Here is an 18,951-nt window from a genome sequence, read left to right on the forward strand (position 1 = left end):
GGGCTTGGCCCCCTCTGGATGTGCTGTCCCCCCTCCACCCCCCCCCGCGGCGGGGCGGATGGTGCGGCCCGGCCAGCGCGTCCCGTTGCCGGGTGAGGCGGTGCCGCCATGGCCGCGGCGGGAGCGGGGCCGGAGCCGGGCAGGTGGGTGCGGGCAGCAACGGGACCGGCTCCTCCTGCCCCGGCAGAGCAGCCAGGGCACCCCGGGTCACTCCTCGGTACCCCGAGTCGCCCCTCGGCTGAGGCGAGGCGCGTCCCGATGCCGCTGAAGGGATGCGGGGTGCGGGGGGGGTTCGGCCCTGCGTGAGGGGGAGCGGCTGGTGCGTGTCGGACCAGGGCTTGGTCTGTAAATGCTGCGGGGTTTGAGACTTCGGAGTTGTTTAGTTAACGTAAATATACGAGTTTGACGTGTGGTCTCCTCACAGGCTGCCTGGAGATTTTATCTCTCGTTAAGGCTTTTAAGATCCCTGCCCCGTGAAACCACCTGTGCCATAAAAGGTGTGTGAGATGCATGAGCAAACATCATTCCTTGGCAGAGAACCTCAGTCCTGAAGTTTATTGTCACTGCTTTGTGAGGTTTGTTTTAAAATTGAGTTTTTCCAGCCTTTCTGCTATCAACGACTTAAAGACATTTGCTTTATATTATCTTATAATGGTACAGAAGTATGGGAAGTCGCATGGATCTTTTTTCTGTATTTAGGAATAATTTGATTTGAATTAAATCCTTCTACCGAATCCCATGGGGTTTGGTTACACGTATGATTTTTGTCCTAACTTGCTTTTTAGATTCAAGAAGACCTTCGCAAACTTAAAATGGAAAAAAACAACTTGAAAGGAAATGTAGAAGCTGTGGATATTTGTGACCTCAGAACAACAACTGAAGGAACTGAACTTGGGCTGAGAGTAAGTAAAATAGAGCAGATCCAGAAAATGATCCCGTTTTTAAAGTCTGTGTTAATAATTCACTTGGGGCCACTTTTTGTTGTCCTGCAAGACCCCTTTCCAATCAGCAGCTGATGAGATTACTCCAACATTACAGTTCAGAATGTTGGTTTCCTTTTTTGGGTCATCAGAATTAGCTGATCTTGTGCCCACTAGCCGAAATCAGATTTTTAGTCCATCAGAGGCAAAAAGTTTATCAACTTTTCAGTCAAGCAAAGACCTGGATTGCTTAATGAACTGAATTTAATAAAATTAAAATTACTTATCTTTTAGTAATGTCTAAACATCATTTTTTCCCTCTAACAGAAACATGCTGAAAGCTATTTAAATGTTATAAATGGCCAGGAGTTAACTCTTTCTTCAGCTGGTAATAAAGAAGTAAATTTAAAAGAGCCCCCTAAGTGGTAAGTGAAACATGTTTTATTGCAAGACCCAAAACCTGTGGTGACAGAATCTTGTAAAGCAAATGGGAGTATTGACCTAGAAAAAGTTAGTTTAGTTTCGATTTTAAGTTAAAAAAAAAAAAAAAGAAGGTAAATGCAATTCTAAGTGGCTACAGCAGTGCCCTGCTGACTCTTGGGATTTTACCTTTGCTGAATGCAAATTTAAATAAAAATACAGTCATTTGGATAGAACTGGATGAAAGCAGCATGGGTTTAATAGGTGAAATCTAAGTAATTTTTAGAAACCTCGCTGCCTGTTTCTTTCTCAACCAGGGGTCTTCCTTTTGGTGCCTGTCAGAAGCAGCTGGTTTTGCCACGAGTTGAGCCTGTGGCTGTCCAGAGATGCAGCAGATCAGCCCCACGTGTGTCCCAGGGCTCTCAGGTCTGAAATCACACACTAATTGTTCTGCCAGGGACCGCATTCAATGAGTGTTTGCTGTCTTGTAGGGTACCAATGCATCCCATAATACTCTGACTCCCCATGGATTCAGGTTTTGATAATACCCCATGACTGAAAGTGTTAAAAAATTCTCAGTAGAAGGAGCAGCTGAGATAGGAACCTTCTCCCAGCCCGGGATAACATTTAAGTTGGGAAGAATTTCAATATCATCCATGCAGACGTGGAATTGGCACTTCCCACACATCTAAGCTGACAAAGCCACTTCTATCAGGTGGTTTGTTATTAATCATTTCAATTCTTGTTATCCTGTGTGGCACTTTCCCCCCCTGCATTGATCATTTCCCTGACAGCCTGAGTGAGGAGTTTGCATTGGGAATCATCCCCTGTTTTAATTGAGAAGGTGCTCAATTCTCCCCAGTTCTTTTTTTAATAGCACCAGCAGTTTCCTCCCTGCATAACGGTGTGTTATAGTAATAAAATAAATACCACAAAAGCACTGATGAGGTGAAAATTGAACTTTCTGTCTCTGTGCAGCCATGTGGGTAAAAGAGTAATTGGCTTGGATAATAACTTGTGTTCTTACAACCCCAAATCTAAATGAGCATCTCATTGATACATCTGCTTGTAATTACCATCAAAAGAAGAGAGAATATATTGTGTAGATAAATAAATTATGCCATTTTTAGTGCTTTCACAAAATAATACAATTGTTCAATACTTCAAATACACATCTAATGATTCTTGAACTTTTTATGGCATATTTTATTTGTAAAAATTGGAATTTTCCTGGATTTATTTTTATGTTTATACATTAGAAGATGCACCAAAATGTTTCCAACTTAAGAAACTTCTACTGTAATAAAAACATAGGGCATCACTCTGGCTTTTCTAGGTATGCTTTAGGTATTTCTTATAACAAGAAGAAACTTGTGAAGTCTTTTTCTGTCCATTGGGATTTAAATCATCATGGTTTTTATTAGCAGAATAGTTGAGCTCATTCCATGCAGATCACAGAGTGCATTAAGAACTACTGTGTTTTAATTCTGATCATTATCAGGGTTTTGGGTTTTTTTTTTTTTGTCATTTACTAATAATCAAGTGCTGTTCCTGCACTGAGTCAATGAGCTGTAACTGATCCAGAGGAGCTGTTATGGTCCATCAGGTCGGTGATTCCTGAATTCCAGTGTCTGGCAGACACAGCCAAGGTAGATTGGATTCTTGTTATCCTCTCTGGGAAGCACAGGGAACCCCCTCCCAAAGGATGGTGAGTGTGTAAACCATGACACAGGGACCTGTGCTGATCCAGGGAGTCAAACCTGACTGGATTTCCACTCCGTATTTAACCCAAAGGTGTGCAGATGTGGAAATGTCAGAGCTGGGAATGGAATTAATTGAACAAAGTCTGAAGAAAGTGTATATTTGGATAGTATTTGCAAGTCTTTGCAAAGTTTTCCATCTAATCAAAAGGCTTTGTTGTTTGCCCTGTTCTGTGTGGAGTCAAATAATATTAGTTTTTATCATCATTTTGCAAATTTACAACATGTTAGACATATTCTGCCTCTAAACACTTCAGCCCCTGTGCAGTTTAAGATTATCCCTATTCTATATTTCAGCAGCAGGTGGAAATGGATGTTAAAATCATGCTTGAGCCAGAGAACATTGATAATAAAGCTGGTTTAAAACATCCCAACATTGAGACCAGGCTGCCACTTATAACTAAGAAAAAATCTGCTCCTGTAAGTAGCTTTTATTATTTTATGGGTTCATTATATGCAGCTTTGTACTCTTACAATTAATATGTATCACTCCTAAATAAAAAAATTAAGTGAAAGTAATTTCCTCATAATTTCCTACTTTTTGGTATGGATTTATAAGGATCAAACCATTTTGAGTGATAATACTGGGGGAAATCTGTAATATCACAGGTTTATGTACCAAGATCCCCATCCAGCAAAAGTATGAATATACATGGCAATGTGCATGGTCAGTAATCTCAGGAAAATCAGGGAGAGGAGATAAACTGGTGCTTGGGGAGTTTTGGATCTTTGGACCCAAAGATCAAGGAGGAATTAAAAGCCCATTCTTTGCTCTGGGAACGTTGAAATTGTGCAAGATCAAGTTTTGATTCTTCCAAATTTCTGTCTTGCAACTGCAACTTTCAGTTCTGCTGCCAATTCTGCAATTGTTCTGCAGCAGTTGAATGTAAAGATGATATTTTTAGCAAAGAATGCTTTCAAAAAAAAAAAAAAAAACCAAGAGTAGGCACAGCCATCCCTCCCAAAATCAATTATGTTCACAAATTTAGCACAGCACTGTGGTCCACACACCCAATGGTCTCACATGGGGATGCTCTTCTGCAATTTAATTTATGTGACAGAAGCATCCTGCAGCAAGCCCAGTGCTCTAGGAGATATTCTGGGGTATTTGGTTTTAAACAACAGAAAGAGAATCTGTGAATGGCACAGTTGTGAGCTGCTGCTTATAAAAAATGATTTTTGAAAGCTGTTGCCCAGACTAAGAGGTGATTTGTCTAACCCTGTGATAATAGAGTTAATTAGAAAAAAGCATCATGGCTAATAGCTTTTTAGAACCACTCTAAAACACTCACAGAGAGGAATATTATCCTACTGCAGAGAGCCATGTGTTTTACCAGTCTCCCTGAAACATGCACTGCGCACAGAAAACTTATTGGGGACTTATTTTACAAGCATTTAATGTGAATTAGTCAAGCTCCCAGATACATATTTGCAGTTGCTGAGGAGCTGACAGGTCAAAAACCAAGCAGGTATTTCCTCTCCAATTTATTCTCTTCAAAGTTTTCGAATCTTTGGGCACAACGTGTGGTTTGGGATGTTCTGCCTTTGCTGACTGTAAAATTTTGCAGTTGGTATTTGCAAAATCCACTGCTGAGTTGTGTTTGTTGTTAAATGTGGTGTCTGCCAGCACTTAAAGGAGGGATTTTATATGATCTATATGACTATACATTATATATATGATTACTATTAGTAGCAGCAGTGAATCTGTGTGCAGCTGCAGGTCTGAAATGACATTAATTTGGATAAAATTTAGATTCAAGTCGCTGCGGGAATCGGGGCCGGCGGCACCTGCCCGGTGTCGGCGAGCGGCCGGCAGGGGGCGCTGTCCGTACGCGCACGTGCCTCAGGTGTGTCCGTGGGGTCAGCGAGCGGCTCCCAAAAAATCCATGGAAAAATCACTCTCATCCAAGTAAATTAAAAACTAATTGCTTGTCTCGCGCCATACAGGTGTATTCCAGGAGTTTTCAAGGAGAGCTGAGCAGCTGAAAGCGTGGTGAGGTTAAAAACTCAGGAGTTGAGGTGACCTGAGGGGTCAAGCACAAATCTACCCAGACTTTTTATTATCCTGCCATTCCAGTAGTTGGAAAAATCTTTAGTCAGGATTTCACTGTTTCACCAAAAATGATGTCTTTTCTTGCTCTTTTGATATTATAAAGTTGCTGATGCTGGATTTTTTCATAGAAACTCAGAACAATTAGCTATTGCCCTTTTGTACCTTTTTTGGGTCTGATAATAATGCTTCATCCGCTGTTAAATTCTGTAGCTATTTTAAAATGAGGGCTGTCATTCTGTTTGAAACACAGACTGGGCATCACTTTCTTTTGCAGTTTATATCTGGATAAGAGATGAAAAATGATGAGTGGATAATTATTAAATATGTATACTTCCATGGAGTATCCAGCCAAAAGAACAGTAATCTGAAATGCAGCAAAAATAATTCTGATGTACTGGTGCAATGTAGAAAAGATTCACAGCTCTACCTTCCATTTTCATAGGACTGCTGTTCTGTTATAGAATTATACTGGCACTTTTGGGTCCTTGTTTTCTTATAAATGTATATTATACTGTAAACTTAGGAACCTTTTCATTTATTCATGAGGTAGAATTTAATATGGTGATGATTTCTAGCCTTTATGAGTTGCATCTTATCTAGTGTGGCTCTAATGGTGATGGTGGTGATTCTGGGGCTTTTTTTAAGCTCACTTGTTTGAGCACAACCATTTTAATCATATCCTCAATTATTCATTCTTTATTCAGCATTTGCATCCTGCTAATCATTAATGCTTATGTTGAAAGTGTATTTATTTTCAAAATTATAAAGCAAGGCAGGGCAATTCCTTTCATTTCAAGTGATTGGAAGAAGTTGTAGAAGAAATCCAGGTCTTTTGGTACCCTAAATCTGACTGTGTTTTAAACCCAGGCATGTGGCTCTAATTACAGCCAAAGCAGAGTTTGGCAGTGGTGGCAGGATGAGACTTAAACAAATTGATGTCACACTACAGTAAATCAAAAGAAGCTCCTTGCATTTGTATTACGGTGTGTAATTGTAATAAGCAGCACAGTGATTTAATAAAATCCTCTTGTCACTAAAAATAAAAAGGAAATAATTGTTGAGAGAGAGTTAACAGATGACTGCAGTCAGCATCCTCTCAACCTGGAAATGGGAATGTGAAGGTCACCCCCATCTCACCTGACAAACGCAGAGCATTTTGTTGGTAAACAAATTAATCTTTCGAAAGGTCACCATTTGTTTTAAGTTTTTATCCAGTTCTTGTCATCTGGAATTGCAGATTGACTGTCATTTTGCAAGGCAGGGGTGCAGCCAGAGCTGCTGAAGCTGTTTGTGTGCATTTCAGCATTCCTTGACAAAACTCAGTGCCTGATTGGGATGCCATGGGCTGCTGGTTTGCAGCTGGCTCCACACAGGAATGGAGGCTCATCCCTGAATTCCAATAAGTTGATCCTACATATCCTGCCTCGTGTAAGCTGGCCCTCTGCCCACAAGTAAAACATATTGTGGTTCAAGCCAGCAATTATCTTCCTTACTTCCTTCTGTGCTGCTTCTGGTGCCTGTTTCAAAAAGCAGATGTGGGATTCACCAAAGTTCTCCAGCTATTCTCTTTCACACCTGTTAGGGAGGAATTCTGATGGAGGTGGATTTCTGGGAGAGCTAGAGAGCAGTAGGTCAGGAAAGGGGCAAAGCTTGATTTTTCCAAGTATGTGGAAAATTGACAGTTCAGAGCCATCTCTGGTCACTTTAAGAGCTTAAAGAAGGTAAGAATAACATAAAACCTGTTGTTAAAGATGCAATTCCCAGTTTCTTCCAATTAAACTTGCCTTCTCCAAGCTCTTTCCTGACAGTTTCCTGAACATACTGAAAAGTGACCTTAGTTCCATTGATTTTATTTTGCTGTGCTTCCTCTTTCCCTTTATAGGAGAAGTGCTGTGTCCATCAAATCTTGACAGCAACTTCTTAAAAACAAATACGACAGTTTGGAGAAGATAGATGGAACGATAGATTAATCTGTTATAGCCCTTTTTCCCCATCACCACCAATCCTCAGATTTTCTGATATTTATTTACCAAATCTTGTCTCTCTATTCCTGGTTTGGTGCACAATACTCATCTTTTCTCTGTATTTAATACCAGTCTTTGTTTTTTACTGGAGGAAAAAATACTTACAAAGATATTTACCAAAAAAAAAAAAAAAAGTTCTAGTTAAATATTGCTAGGTAAAAAGAAAACAAATAGAGAACTAATCAGAAAATTTCCTGTGGTGTTCCAACAAGTGCCCTATTTAAAATGAAGAAAAAAGCAAAAATAAAGTGGGAGAGGCTTATCCACAGGAGAAAAACACTTTAGAAAGGGTAATAGAATTGTTTTTCTTGTGTCCCAGGTTAATTACACTCAGAAGCACTTGAAATGAAAAAAACAGTTTTTTAGCACACTCCAAGCATATTTTAAGGCAAGTCAGCCTTAGTCTGCTCTGCAATTTAAGAGCTCCCTTCCAGCCCTACAAAACTGAACTTTAAAAATGCCCCTGATGAATCAGTGATGTTAAAAGTAAACCTTTCTCTTGCAGAACTTAATATTATTTTTGAGATCTTATTTTTGTAATTGTGTTGGCTTAATTTTAGTGAAAATACTCCCAAAATGGAAGCAGTTTGGCAGATTTTGCTTTGGTATCTCCCTGAATTCTTCAAGAGGGAGCTAATGCAGCAATCAGGGTGCTAAAAGAACATGGAAAGGTATAGGGACTGGGTGGAATTTTCGTGGGGAGCTGTTGTGGATCAGCTCCACAGTTCCACTCTTGCCTGTAAGGAAGTGAATGATGGCACTGGGCAGTGTAAATGAGAGATTAAATTACATTTCTGTTGTATCAGTCCTTGTTTTAACATCACACCTGGCATGGACTTTAGAGAAATTAAAGGCTACAGCAAAAAAGAATTAAATCTCTATCTCCAATTAAAAAAACTCCAAGCCTCCAGGCTGCTTTTGAACTCACACACTCCACCTGAACTCCTTTTCCTTGTAGCTTATTACATCTCTATGAAAAGAATTAAAATGTATTTCATTGCTGTTTATCATAACAAAACCTCATAACTGGGATTTAAATTAGGATAAAACTCACCAGGAATAAAATCAGTGCTGCCTTACTGATACAGCAGCAACAGCCTGGAAAAGGAATCACTGTTTAATTCAATTTCTTGCCTTTTATTTATTTTTGTTGTGGCCTCACCAAACTGCTGGGGCTGAGGGTGAGCAGGAAAGCGTGATTTATGATTTCCTTTTCTCAAATATCAAGCCACTTATATGGCAGCTGGCATAAAGTTAATCTTTGTTCCATGGTTGTTGCTATTTTCTTGGAACGCCAGGACATAAGGATTCATCCACCTCCATCGCTTAAAGCAGAATGCTCCATAATGGCCATAACTAAAATGAGGATCTGCGACTTCTCTGAAAGATATTTTATTATGATTAAAAGTACAGATTTTCTCTATTTTCTCTCTCCCTCATCTCTCGTGGGCAGTGTTGTTAGACAAATTGGGAGGAAAGATTAGAATAGTTAATTTTTGATCTGTCTCATTTCCCTCTTAGGATTCTGAGCAGTTCTTGAGAGTTGTTTCTCCCTTTCTAGAAAGTTGCTGGGTGCTGTTACTCAGTAATTATGACCCAACAGTGCTCCAAGATCCCAATCGTGGCCTGGATTGTATTAAAAGCTTGATAATCACTCATTAAAAGCTAATATTTTAAAGTGTTTCTTTTTCCTTCTGGTTCCTTGCTTGTGTATGCATTTTATATTTTTAGAGACTGTTCTGTCAAGAAACACTGTATTTATACTACTCTCTTAAAACTGAGCAAACTTCCTGGATTCCTTCGTTAAATAGTACACAAGTCATCAATTAAATTTAATTAACTTTATTTTAAATTACTGAAGTAACAGCAGTAGGCAATACTGTAGCATGTTCACGAGTAGTAAAAGTAGTGGTACATTGTTAAATCTTAATGAAACGGTCACAGCAGAAATTATATTTATTATTTATTGCTGCAGGAGTAGAGAAATGTCTGTAAATCCCAGATTTCCCTTTGTTAAAAGAAGGTTCTGTCTCTTTCTAGATGTGCAGTCAGAAGACAGGGAAAGGTCACAAAGTTACCAGCCCTTGGGCTTTGCCTGCCTTTCACTCCCTGAATTCTGCCTTACCCCTGGTAGAAGAGGACACCCCAAAAGGTGAGTCCTGGGGGCCCCCCCCGGGTGCTGCTAGGCTGCTATTTGCAGCAGATATCTGGGAACTGAATTTTCTGCCACCTCTAGACTTCCAAGAATTGTGATCAGACGTTGCAAAGGGTAGGGATGAACTTTAGGCTGCTTACTTCAGGTGGTAGCTGATGGAGGGTGTAGTGTGTGTTGTGCTGAGCATTGTCTTGAGCCAGTTCTTGGAACTCACAGGGTTTAGCTGCTGCTGGAAAGGATTTTGTGTGTGGTGGAGGTTCTTGTCTAAATACCAGTCAAAATAAACTGCCATGATTAACAGCTGGTTATTAATTGTACAATCTTAACTAGACTTGGATTGTTTTAGCAATCAACTTATATTCATAATTAGATGATTATATTGTGCTTTACAAGAGTTAATTCTCATCCATTCTGCATATTAAATTGCATTCTACAAGCATCTAATTATAGATGTACAAACATATAGTTCCCTTTGAGAATTAGCACTGGTACAATACCTTGCATGTATTTGTCAATTTTTATAGGCAAAGTTCACCTTCCTTCATGGTAAAACACTGAATATTGAAAGATAGGAATCTTTCAGTTAAAGAAAATTGCTACTTTTGTAGTGTTGATGTAGAACTTGGGTCTGCCTTTGCTTAATTCTTTCTTCATTGCTATGAATTCCTTTTCTTTCCTAGCTGGAATTGTTCAGGAATGTCATCTTCTTGTAGGACCTCTGAGCCTCACTGGCCAAAGGCTCATCCTTCCAGCAGGAAAGAGAACTCTGCCAGTCCCTCCTGTTGTATCCAGAGCAGCACCTTTCCCTGAATTTCCCAGGCAGCGCAAGAAATCAGCTGCAGGTGAGTGCAAAGCATTGATAACAACCTTCAGCTGCATCTCCAGCTTCACTCTCAGGCTGTGGTTTTATCTCCCAAGGAAAGAGCTCTGAGATGAGCACTCACCAAATTCTGCAGTGCATAAAGCCCAGGAGAATCCTGTGTCTTGCAACTGGGTAGGAAAGAGATTTCTTCATCCCTGGGAGGGTTTGGTTCCTGTTCATTCCTGAGATCCTCCTGGGTTCCTACCTGCACATTTCAAATTCTAAGCATCCATATCTGAAGCTCTGCCCAGTGTTAAGCCAGTGGTGCTGGAAATCATGTCTTTGACCAGCCGATCAAGCCTCTATTTGCCGTGTGATTAAATGAATAACTGATAATAAGTGAATGAAACCTGCAATCCATGTTTTCTTTGTACAGGAGAGATCAGTAGCAGGCTGGACCCTGAGAACACAGACAGCATCACCTTCCCAAAGCCAAAGGAAGCAATTTATGGCACATATTCCTCTGGTAAAGGTAACATTGCACCACTTCCATCCAGCAATTCCATGGTTTCAACAAGGAAATCAAAGCCAGAGTGGACATACCCAACTCAGCAGTTGGAAGCTGAGGTGCACATTCCCTCTCAGACACAGGTATTTGATGGAATGAATCACTCAGTGAGGATAATGAGGTTTTATTCATGTTTTTAGTACTGTCTTCACCAGAGCTGGTTTAGGAAGTGACTGTAAATCACAGGAGGGTTTGAACCACATCCAGTAAATAGTAAATATTGAAATAAAATAACAAATACTTTGTGTATTCCCAATTTCTGCTCTTTCAAGTCTTCTACCTAAATTTGTCTGGGATTTGTTTTTTTTTTTTTCCCCACAGAATCTTAGAAAATTAGTTTAGAAAGGATGTTAGGAGGTTATCCAGACCTCCAGGCAGAATTACCTGTACCTGTAATATTGCAGACAGCTGTTTTTCTAACCTGTTCTGAAAACTTTGGGTGATAGCAACTCCACAGCCTTCCTGGGCCATCTGTTCCAGTGCTTAACTAACTATCTTTACTGTTATAAAAGAGTTTTTGAATGTTTCATCTCCATTTCCCTCACTGCAGTTAAGCAAATGTGGTGTTTCCCTTTATACTTACAGAAGAATCTGGGGGAGTTTGACCTTGACTCTTCAGTGCCTGCTCATTGTTCTTGATCCCCATGGAAAAGAGACATTTCTTTCTTTTATGGATAATTATTGTGTTCTGTGACAAACTCTGTGGAGTTTTGCTTCATCTTTCCAGACTTTTTGACTTCTGTGCCATTGAGGAGGTGTGAAAATGAAAGAGTAAACTTGAGAAATGGACATCATGGAATGGTTTGGGTTGGGAGGGACCTTAAAGCTCATTCCTGCCATGGGCAGAGACACCTTCCACTATCCCAAGTTGCTCCAGCCTGGCCTTGGACACTTCCAGGGATCCAGGGGCAGCCACAGCTTGTCTGGAAACCTGTGCCAGGGCCTCCCTCACCTCACAGGGAAGAATTCCTTCCCAATATTCCATCTAACCCTGCCCTCTGTCAGTGGGAAGCCATTCCCTGTGTCTTGTCATTCCAGGGCCTTGTAATACCATCTCTCCATCTGTCTTACTATCAATGAGATGTTGAAGTAAATAAAAATAATTACCTAAAAACGGTATGAATATACTGCCCTGAGTTTGGAAATCAGAGCTAATGAGTTGCTGGCTGAAGTTGCCAGGAATTAGGGAGTGCTGTGAAGAGGCAGGAATGTTTCTATTCCAAGCTTTACCCCATTTGCATTTTTATGGTAGGATGTTTCCTGTTCTCCTGGGAAAGGTGGAGGCAGTCTCAGTGGAGAAATGCCATTGCAGTTACTTTCTGCTTTTAATCCTGTGAATCAGTGTAAAGTTTAATTTTTATATTTGGTAAATCAAGCATTCCTTGGTGCAATTAATGTATTTCTTCAATATTGCTCATAGTTTTCCATGACCTTGGAGGTTTTCGCATGGCAGTGGGTTTGATGGTAAAACTGGGCAGGATTTGTAGCTCTGATGGACAGAACCAGGATCAGTGTATTTCAGATGCACAGATCCCCTCAGTGAAGTCACAAAAAATAATAAAAGAGTGCATTTTAACCCTCATTTACAGCACCATTTGTGGCTCTTCTCTCCCTGCAGCCCCCACAAACAGCTCAGCCCTTCCAGGATCCCTACTTGGACTGGAACATTGCTGTCTGCCATGGCACTGTGGACCAGAAAGCTCCAGGTTTTCTGGCACTCCAACAGCACTATCATTCCTCTTGGGGGAGCATTGTGGGGTTTTTGGAACACACAGAAAAGCTCCTCAAGGACCACGCCGTACCCTTGGCTACCATCAACGGCCAAAAGTTGGCACAAATCGCCTCGGACTTTGATTTTAATGAGAATCCCACCAAAAGTGACATTTTGTCAGTGATAAAGAATCAGTCAGCTGTGGAAAAGATCTTAAACCGACCTGGCCAGAGATGCAGAGGCCAGGGGGGCACTGCAGCGGCTGCTGCAGACATCCCACGGCGGTGGCGGTGTCCCGGAGCCGCGCTGGGCTCCGGGCAGCAGCAGTGGGCAGCAGGTGTGCTCGGCGCTTCCTGGCGCTCCTGGAATCACCGGGCACGTGTGAGAAACGCCCTGAGGGAAGCACGCCACAGACACCTGGAGAATTTTTACAGCAGGTCCAAGGTGTGTGGTGCTACCAGCTGTTACTGCAGCTCTTCTTTTCTAAACATCTCCTGCTTCACTGCTTGCAAGAAGCTGTTCCCATTTTTTTCCCCCTTTAACCATCCAGTTGTCCAAGGATCATATTTCATCCTTCATCAGCAATTCAGCCTTTGTGGCTGCAAAATCTGTCGCAGTGTTTCTGGTGAAAATGTTCCTTCTCTTTGGCTTCAGTGGTTCTGTCAGAAAATCAATGTTTTAACTGCATTACCTTAGTTCCTTATATATACCTTGTGGCACTTAATTTGCTGCAAAAAAAAAATCCCTCTCTTGTCTACATTCCTGTCACCACTTTGTCAGAAAGTATTTAAGTTTGCAGACAGCCTCTTAATTAGTGCTCACAATTTCATTTATGTTTGCTTTCTTTTTTTTCATTCATATTCTGTTAATTAAGTGAGCAGCCTCTAATCTTCCCCTGCCAGTAGCTTCATGTAGCCACCTAATTAAATTAATTGGGGAAGATGTTTTAAGTATGTAATTAAATCAATTAATATAATTTATGCCTGGCTTAACTGTACAGTGGAAAAACAGCTGAAGTTTGACTAGATGAATCCACTACAGCTTCCTGTCACTGATCAATGCTCTTCTTGATTTTTAGCATCTGGCAGCCAACTGGAATCGCATCAGGACCTCCAGGAGGACTATTATCCATATCCCATCATTAGGTATAACACTTTTGCCTGCAAATCTATCAGCAACCTCTATTACCCACCACATTATGACTCCTTGATTGAGTTCAAGGAAGGCCCCTTGTTTTATTCAAATTGGTCTCGGCAGGAAAATGTTCTCGACATGATGAGAGTAATAACACAGGGCCCTCGCTTGAAACGCTGTTTAATTTGGGGATTAAGCAAATAAAGTCATTATGTGGGGGCCTCTATTCAGTGGAGAGGTGATTTGCTGTAATTTGCTTTCATCTGTATGAAATGAACTAAAAAGTTGTATTTTTTTCCCCCTGAAATAACAGATAATGTTTGCAGGCTCCTTTAATGAGAGGCGAAGCCGGGCCCGTGCACGTTGATGCTGTTGCAGCAATAAGGCAGGATATTGCTTGTACACTGTTTTTAATCAAATGTGCAGTCAAAATGATAAGCTACATTCTCTGAAATTATTTAGTTCTAATTACGAGCAGATGGGATGCTTTATTTGCACCTAGGGCGCCTGAGCAAAAGGAAATGCTGTGTGAACAAGAATAATTAAGAAGTTGAATAGTGTTTTTTGCGCTTAAATAATCTGCAGTTTCATGTTAATTAGCACTAATGTAATTATTTAATTACATTTATGAATTGGGGGAGCCTAAAAGCTGGTTTCTGCCACGTAATGGCAAAGTGGAGGTGTTGAGAAATTAGGAGGATGATTTCTTGGGAATTTCTAGAACGCACTGATAATCTCCTAAAATGTGAAATCCTGTCAAAACACTTGTAACTGGATTTATAATTTGTATTTACACAGCACATTAATTGACCTGAGAGCTTCAGGATTTCGTAAAGTGAATTGGTTAAGACCTGAATTAATGAAGATGGTAAATAAGTTTTAAACTCAAAGTTTTGCAGCCCAGATAGCCCTTTATTCCATGATTCTGCTGGCTGTATTTAACATAAATATACATTTGATCAACAACTCCTTTTAATTACACCTGTCTTAAAGTCTTGTGACCATCCCAGGTTAAATCACGACTGAGTGCTATTTTAAACCAGGATAATTTAAAAATAATTTAGACATTCCAGTGTTCTAAACTGAATAAAAACGTGGAGGAGAGCATTTAGCCAGAAAAAAGCAATTATTAATTAGGTGTGTGAATTCAAAAGTCAGCAGAGCTGTTGCATACCAGATGTTTTCAAAGATGTATTAAAATAATTCTCAGTATAATCAAAACAGGCTGACATCAAAAATTAATCATTATGTCCCTGTTCTTCTGCTGGATTTGGGAATTTATAGAAGTTTTTAAATTATTTCAACCTCTTAAGTAAAAGGTAAAACTCCAGGGATATTCCACTTTATTCAGCACTTCACTGGGAGCCCAGGCCCTGATTCTGTAACAGGGTTTACACAGCCTTGTGCTGTAAATACAGGAATTTGAATCTCCCTCTTAATGAGGAAGAAAGGAAGGGGTAAAGATAATTTGAGTGCAGATGTTTTCTTAGAAAATCAGAAAACCTATTTAAGTAGGCTAAAATATAAAAAAAATATACACATTCTCTCTAAAAGAGGCATTTGAAAGTGCTCTTTGGAAAAGTTATTCCTGCTTGTTTTTATTAAATGTAGCTATATAAGGATATTTCTAGTATTCCATAGGGATTTTACATGGATTAAATCATGGTAAGCTTATTAAAATGTAATGTAAGTATTTGGGGTTTTTTTTTCTTCTTTAGAAATGTTCAGATTAAAACTGATTTCGAGAAACAGCAACAAAAAATTATTTAACATTGAGTAATTTTGGTTTGATCTAATTTTAAGAACAGCCTATATTTAAGATTTTAAAAGGTGAAAACATAAAATCCCTACACTAAAAACCTTTAAAATGTAACAAAAAATTTTATATGGTTCATTATTCTGCTTCTGCACATTTGATATTTTAAAATTAAGAATAATTTGAATCAACTTGGAGGAAGCTGGAAAATTTAAACAAGTAACATTTGGTTCAGTCAAAAAGGACTAAGTATGCAAAATGCTAACTGATTTCAGCAGTATTTTTATTTTTTACTGCCTTTGTGCAATCATAGAAATTTTTTAAGTTACAAAACCTGGGACGAGCAGATAAACAAGAAGACACCGAAGTTTGATGATACTCAGTGGTTTCTCTGTTCAGTTTTGTAAATCAAAAATAAAACCTGAAATTCTCTCCTCAATGTCCTTGACTTCAGCATTTGAGGTAAATCAGAGTCTGATTTTAATTCCCTTGCAGGTGGAATTCCAATAAATGGTGATAGTCAGGAGGGTGAATTTCTCATTGCACAACTGTTTCAGATTCATGTCAAGTTTCTGGAAATAATCCAGGAAAAGGGATAGTGAAGGGCTTAAATTGTACTGCTGGGAGGAGCAAATGGTTCCATTTATTTCACCCAAACAAAAACTTGGAATTTCTAGGATAGCTAAAAAAAGAAAGTGGATTCCAGTGTTAAAGGATTGTTGTCAGGCAGAGTAAGGAGAAATAAATTTGAACCTTCAAATCAGATTTACTCCCTTAAATGTGTGCCAAATATAGAGAGAAAAAAATCAGTTTTATTTATTAAACCTTGGTTATTATTTCCTAGAGCTGTCCCAAGTCCTGGGGAGTACAAGGTGGGTGATCCCAGCTCGTTTTCCTCCTTCCTCTTCAGGTATTGCCCCATGGGGATTTGAGCCTTTGTGTCCTGTCCCCCTCTCTGCTGTTCTTTTTCTCCAAGGCACATTTATGGATTCTTTGTTGGGAGAAGTCACTTGGAGATGAGCAAAATTTATTAAGGAAATGTCAAATAAAGGGTGTTAGGTCATGGCTGAGGTTGAAAGGGGGAGGTGAATTCATTCCTACACCTCTTACTTTAGCACTTCTGTGACGCTCCCTGTACTTCAGAGTCATTAATGCAAGAACCAGTCCCATTCCCAAGTGTTCCTTTGTCCACATCCCAAATTTCAGCCACCTTTTGGAGTTTCTTACCCAGATCGGAGGCTGGATCAGAAACCAGAACTGATGGCACAGGTGCACTGGAACATGTAGGTTATGATCACAATATATTGAATTTATTTGGATTGGATTCTGTTTAAACTGGAAGAAAAGGAATATTAAACCTTTAATCAGCTTTATCAGGTGTCCAGTCTTGAGTGCGGATCAGGGGGTGAGAAGGAATGTGGTTCATCCTGTCCACTGGGAGGGCAAGGATTCACCAGGAGGGAATATTCCTCATTAAATCTAATGGGGTCATGCCAGTGGAAGTTAATATATTGTGAATTAATATGTTTTATTAACCTTCCTGTGAAAAGTACAGTGGTACAATGCTGTAATGGATCTGCAGAGCCAGAGCAAAATGCAAATTTTAACTTACTTAATTGCTACTTTGTTATTCCTTTCAAATAATTCCTGGTTTTTCAAGTGGTATTTGCGTGTTATATTTTGGCCCAGTTCTTAAAATCCAACATTTTCAAGAGGACAGTTCAGGGTAAGGAAATCAGCTGCTTTCTGAGGCTGACATTTAAATGGCTTGAGAATATTAGGCAGCATTTTTAGTAGCTTAAAATTGAGTGAGAGAGCAAAATGAAGCCTTGAGACTAAAGTTTAAATACTCAGAGCAAGCTTTTATTCTAATTACTGTAGCTTAATACTAGAGGAGTAAAAAAAAAAAAATCAATATATTTTACTTTGATGTAGTTCTCCAAGTGCCTGGTACCGGTATGCTGACTGCAATATGTAAGTTCGATAAGAAATGACTAAAAATTAAACTGGTAATTTTAATTTCTTTGTATTTTCTTACGTTCTGTGTGCAAAGTGCCAGTGCCACAACACCTTAGAATGCTGATTATTTGTTATAATTGTCTTTGTAATTAGTCTGAAATATCCACTTTGCTGTTTTCTAAATGAAAGCAGTGAAATACTGAGCAGATTTTAGCCTAAGTAAGTTTTCTCTGAGTTTCTGATGATTTGCCATGTGTAAATGTAGGGAAATATAAGGATCTTGTTCCTGGATCAAAGTTTTTATGCCAAACACTGAATATTGGGCTTAACCCTGATGGATTCAATGGCAACCGACAGTGGGGTTGTGGCTGTTTGTACAGACACCACAATTCATTTAGAATTGCAGCAATTTGAAAATTACAGGCTTAAAAATTATAGTTACAGTGCTGCCATCACTTCCTGCAGTCTTTTCAAATGTGAGCATGGAATCAGCTGGAATTCTGACCTCCAAAGAGATAATCCAGGCTCAGACAGGCTGTCACTCACCTTTCCTCTGCAACAAAGTGAGCAGGTAGCACTGAGACATCTCCTTAATGAAGTGGGTTTGGTGCCTTTTATCTGTGTGAAGGACAAAATTACCAAGATTCTTGCTTAATGATGGTGTCATTTTTTTCCCCAGTGTTTAAAAAAAAAAAAAAAAAATCAGCAACATGAAAGACTCCCAACAAAATGGTCTGCATGGTTAAATTAGAAAACTCTGTAGGTCTGTAACATTCAGGTCTGTATTTAAAATGACAGAAAAACATGAAGTTGCATCAGTAATAAAAGTAAATTCAGAAAAATGCCGCAGTGAGTGCTGTGGGATTTGAAATAGGGGGGTTTTTTTAGCTCTTTTTAATTCAGAAGTTTGATTTTTTTCCAAATCTGTACTAGGGTTTTCTGACTCCAGTTTGAGGGGGGCTTTCCTTGTTTTCCAGGATATTCCCAACGCATCCGTGAGCACATCCCTGATCTTGCTGTCCAGCAGAACCTGCAGATGGGAAGGCTGTGTGACATCCTGGGTATGTGATGAGCTCCTGCCTCCTGGTTTTTGATTATTCCCCCCCGAGTTGTGAGTGAAAGAAAACAACACAAGGACTTCTTGTATTAATATTAAATATAGAGCACGGAGAAGCTGAGAAGGAATTGATCTGCTGTGGCACTTCCTGGCCATGTTATCCATAAAAAATCCTGCTGGTTTCTTGTGCCTCTGTGATAAGGTAAAGCAGCCTCATCCTGTGACCTGCTGAGCACCACAAAGTGTTTAGTGTTCTACAAAATTAGGTAGCTAATTCTGTTAGTGCTCATTCAGGCTCACACGGAGAGAAAGATGTGCTGCAAAAGAGCAAGCCCTTGTTTAAACCAATTTTTTTTATTTTAAATCAGCAAATGAGGCAAAAGGCATCCATTTAAAAGTTTTTTCCTGACAGGCTTCTTTTAAGCAAAGCAGGGAAGGATATTATTTATCAGTGACCAACTTCATTGGCTCCTTGGAATGACATACTTTACATGATTCATATATATTTCAGGATCATGATTATTTTATAAATGCCATTTAGTAAGTTTGTAACAAAAATATATTAGATCCAGAAATTTACAGTTGCCTAAAATAATAATGTAATTGCCTTTATATATTATCTAGGCACTAAT

The 18,951-nt window shown here is 39.5% G+C and overlaps 1 protein-coding gene across 7 annotated transcripts in view; it reads left to right on the forward strand.

Moving 5' to 3' along the window:
- Positions 1 to 51: 51 nt before the first annotated feature.
- The window catches only part of IQCH (IQ motif containing H), a 50,172-nt gene continuing 31,272 nt past the window's right edge, over positions 52 to 18,951 (forward strand). For 2 of the 7 annotated variants that reach the window (XM_048318075.1, XM_048318081.1), the window contains exons 1-13: positions 52 to 143; positions 425 to 575; positions 786 to 902; positions 1,248 to 1,345; positions 1,658 to 1,766; positions 3,398 to 3,520; positions 9,218 to 9,329; positions 10,013 to 10,174; positions 10,571 to 10,785; positions 12,321 to 12,857; positions 13,492 to 13,558; positions 16,148 to 16,213; positions 18,240 to 18,323. In XM_048318075.1, the coding sequence (XP_048174032.1) occupies positions 813 to 902; positions 1,248 to 1,345; positions 1,658 to 1,766; positions 3,398 to 3,520; positions 9,218 to 9,329; positions 10,013 to 10,174; positions 10,571 to 10,785; positions 12,321 to 12,857; positions 13,492 to 13,558; positions 16,148 to 16,213; positions 18,240 to 18,323 (1,663 nt within the window). In that variant the 5' untranslated portion in view covers positions 52 to 143; positions 425 to 575; positions 786 to 812. The remainder of the gene's footprint in view (positions 144 to 424; positions 576 to 785; positions 903 to 1,247; positions 1,346 to 1,657; positions 1,767 to 3,397; positions 3,521 to 9,217; positions 9,330 to 10,012; positions 10,175 to 10,570; positions 10,786 to 12,320; positions 12,858 to 13,491; positions 13,559 to 16,147; positions 16,214 to 18,239; positions 18,324 to 18,951) is intronic. The other 5 variants (XM_048318078.1, XM_048318077.1, XM_048318076.1 and 2 more) reach the window with 5 other exon arrangements.

The sequence above is a fragment of the Corvus hawaiiensis genome, chromosome 13 (assembly GCF_020740725.1).
Source record: "Corvus hawaiiensis isolate bCorHaw1 chromosome 13, bCorHaw1.pri.cur, whole genome shotgun sequence".
Taxonomy (NCBI): Eukaryota; Metazoa; Chordata; class Aves; order Passeriformes; family Corvidae; genus Corvus; species Corvus hawaiiensis.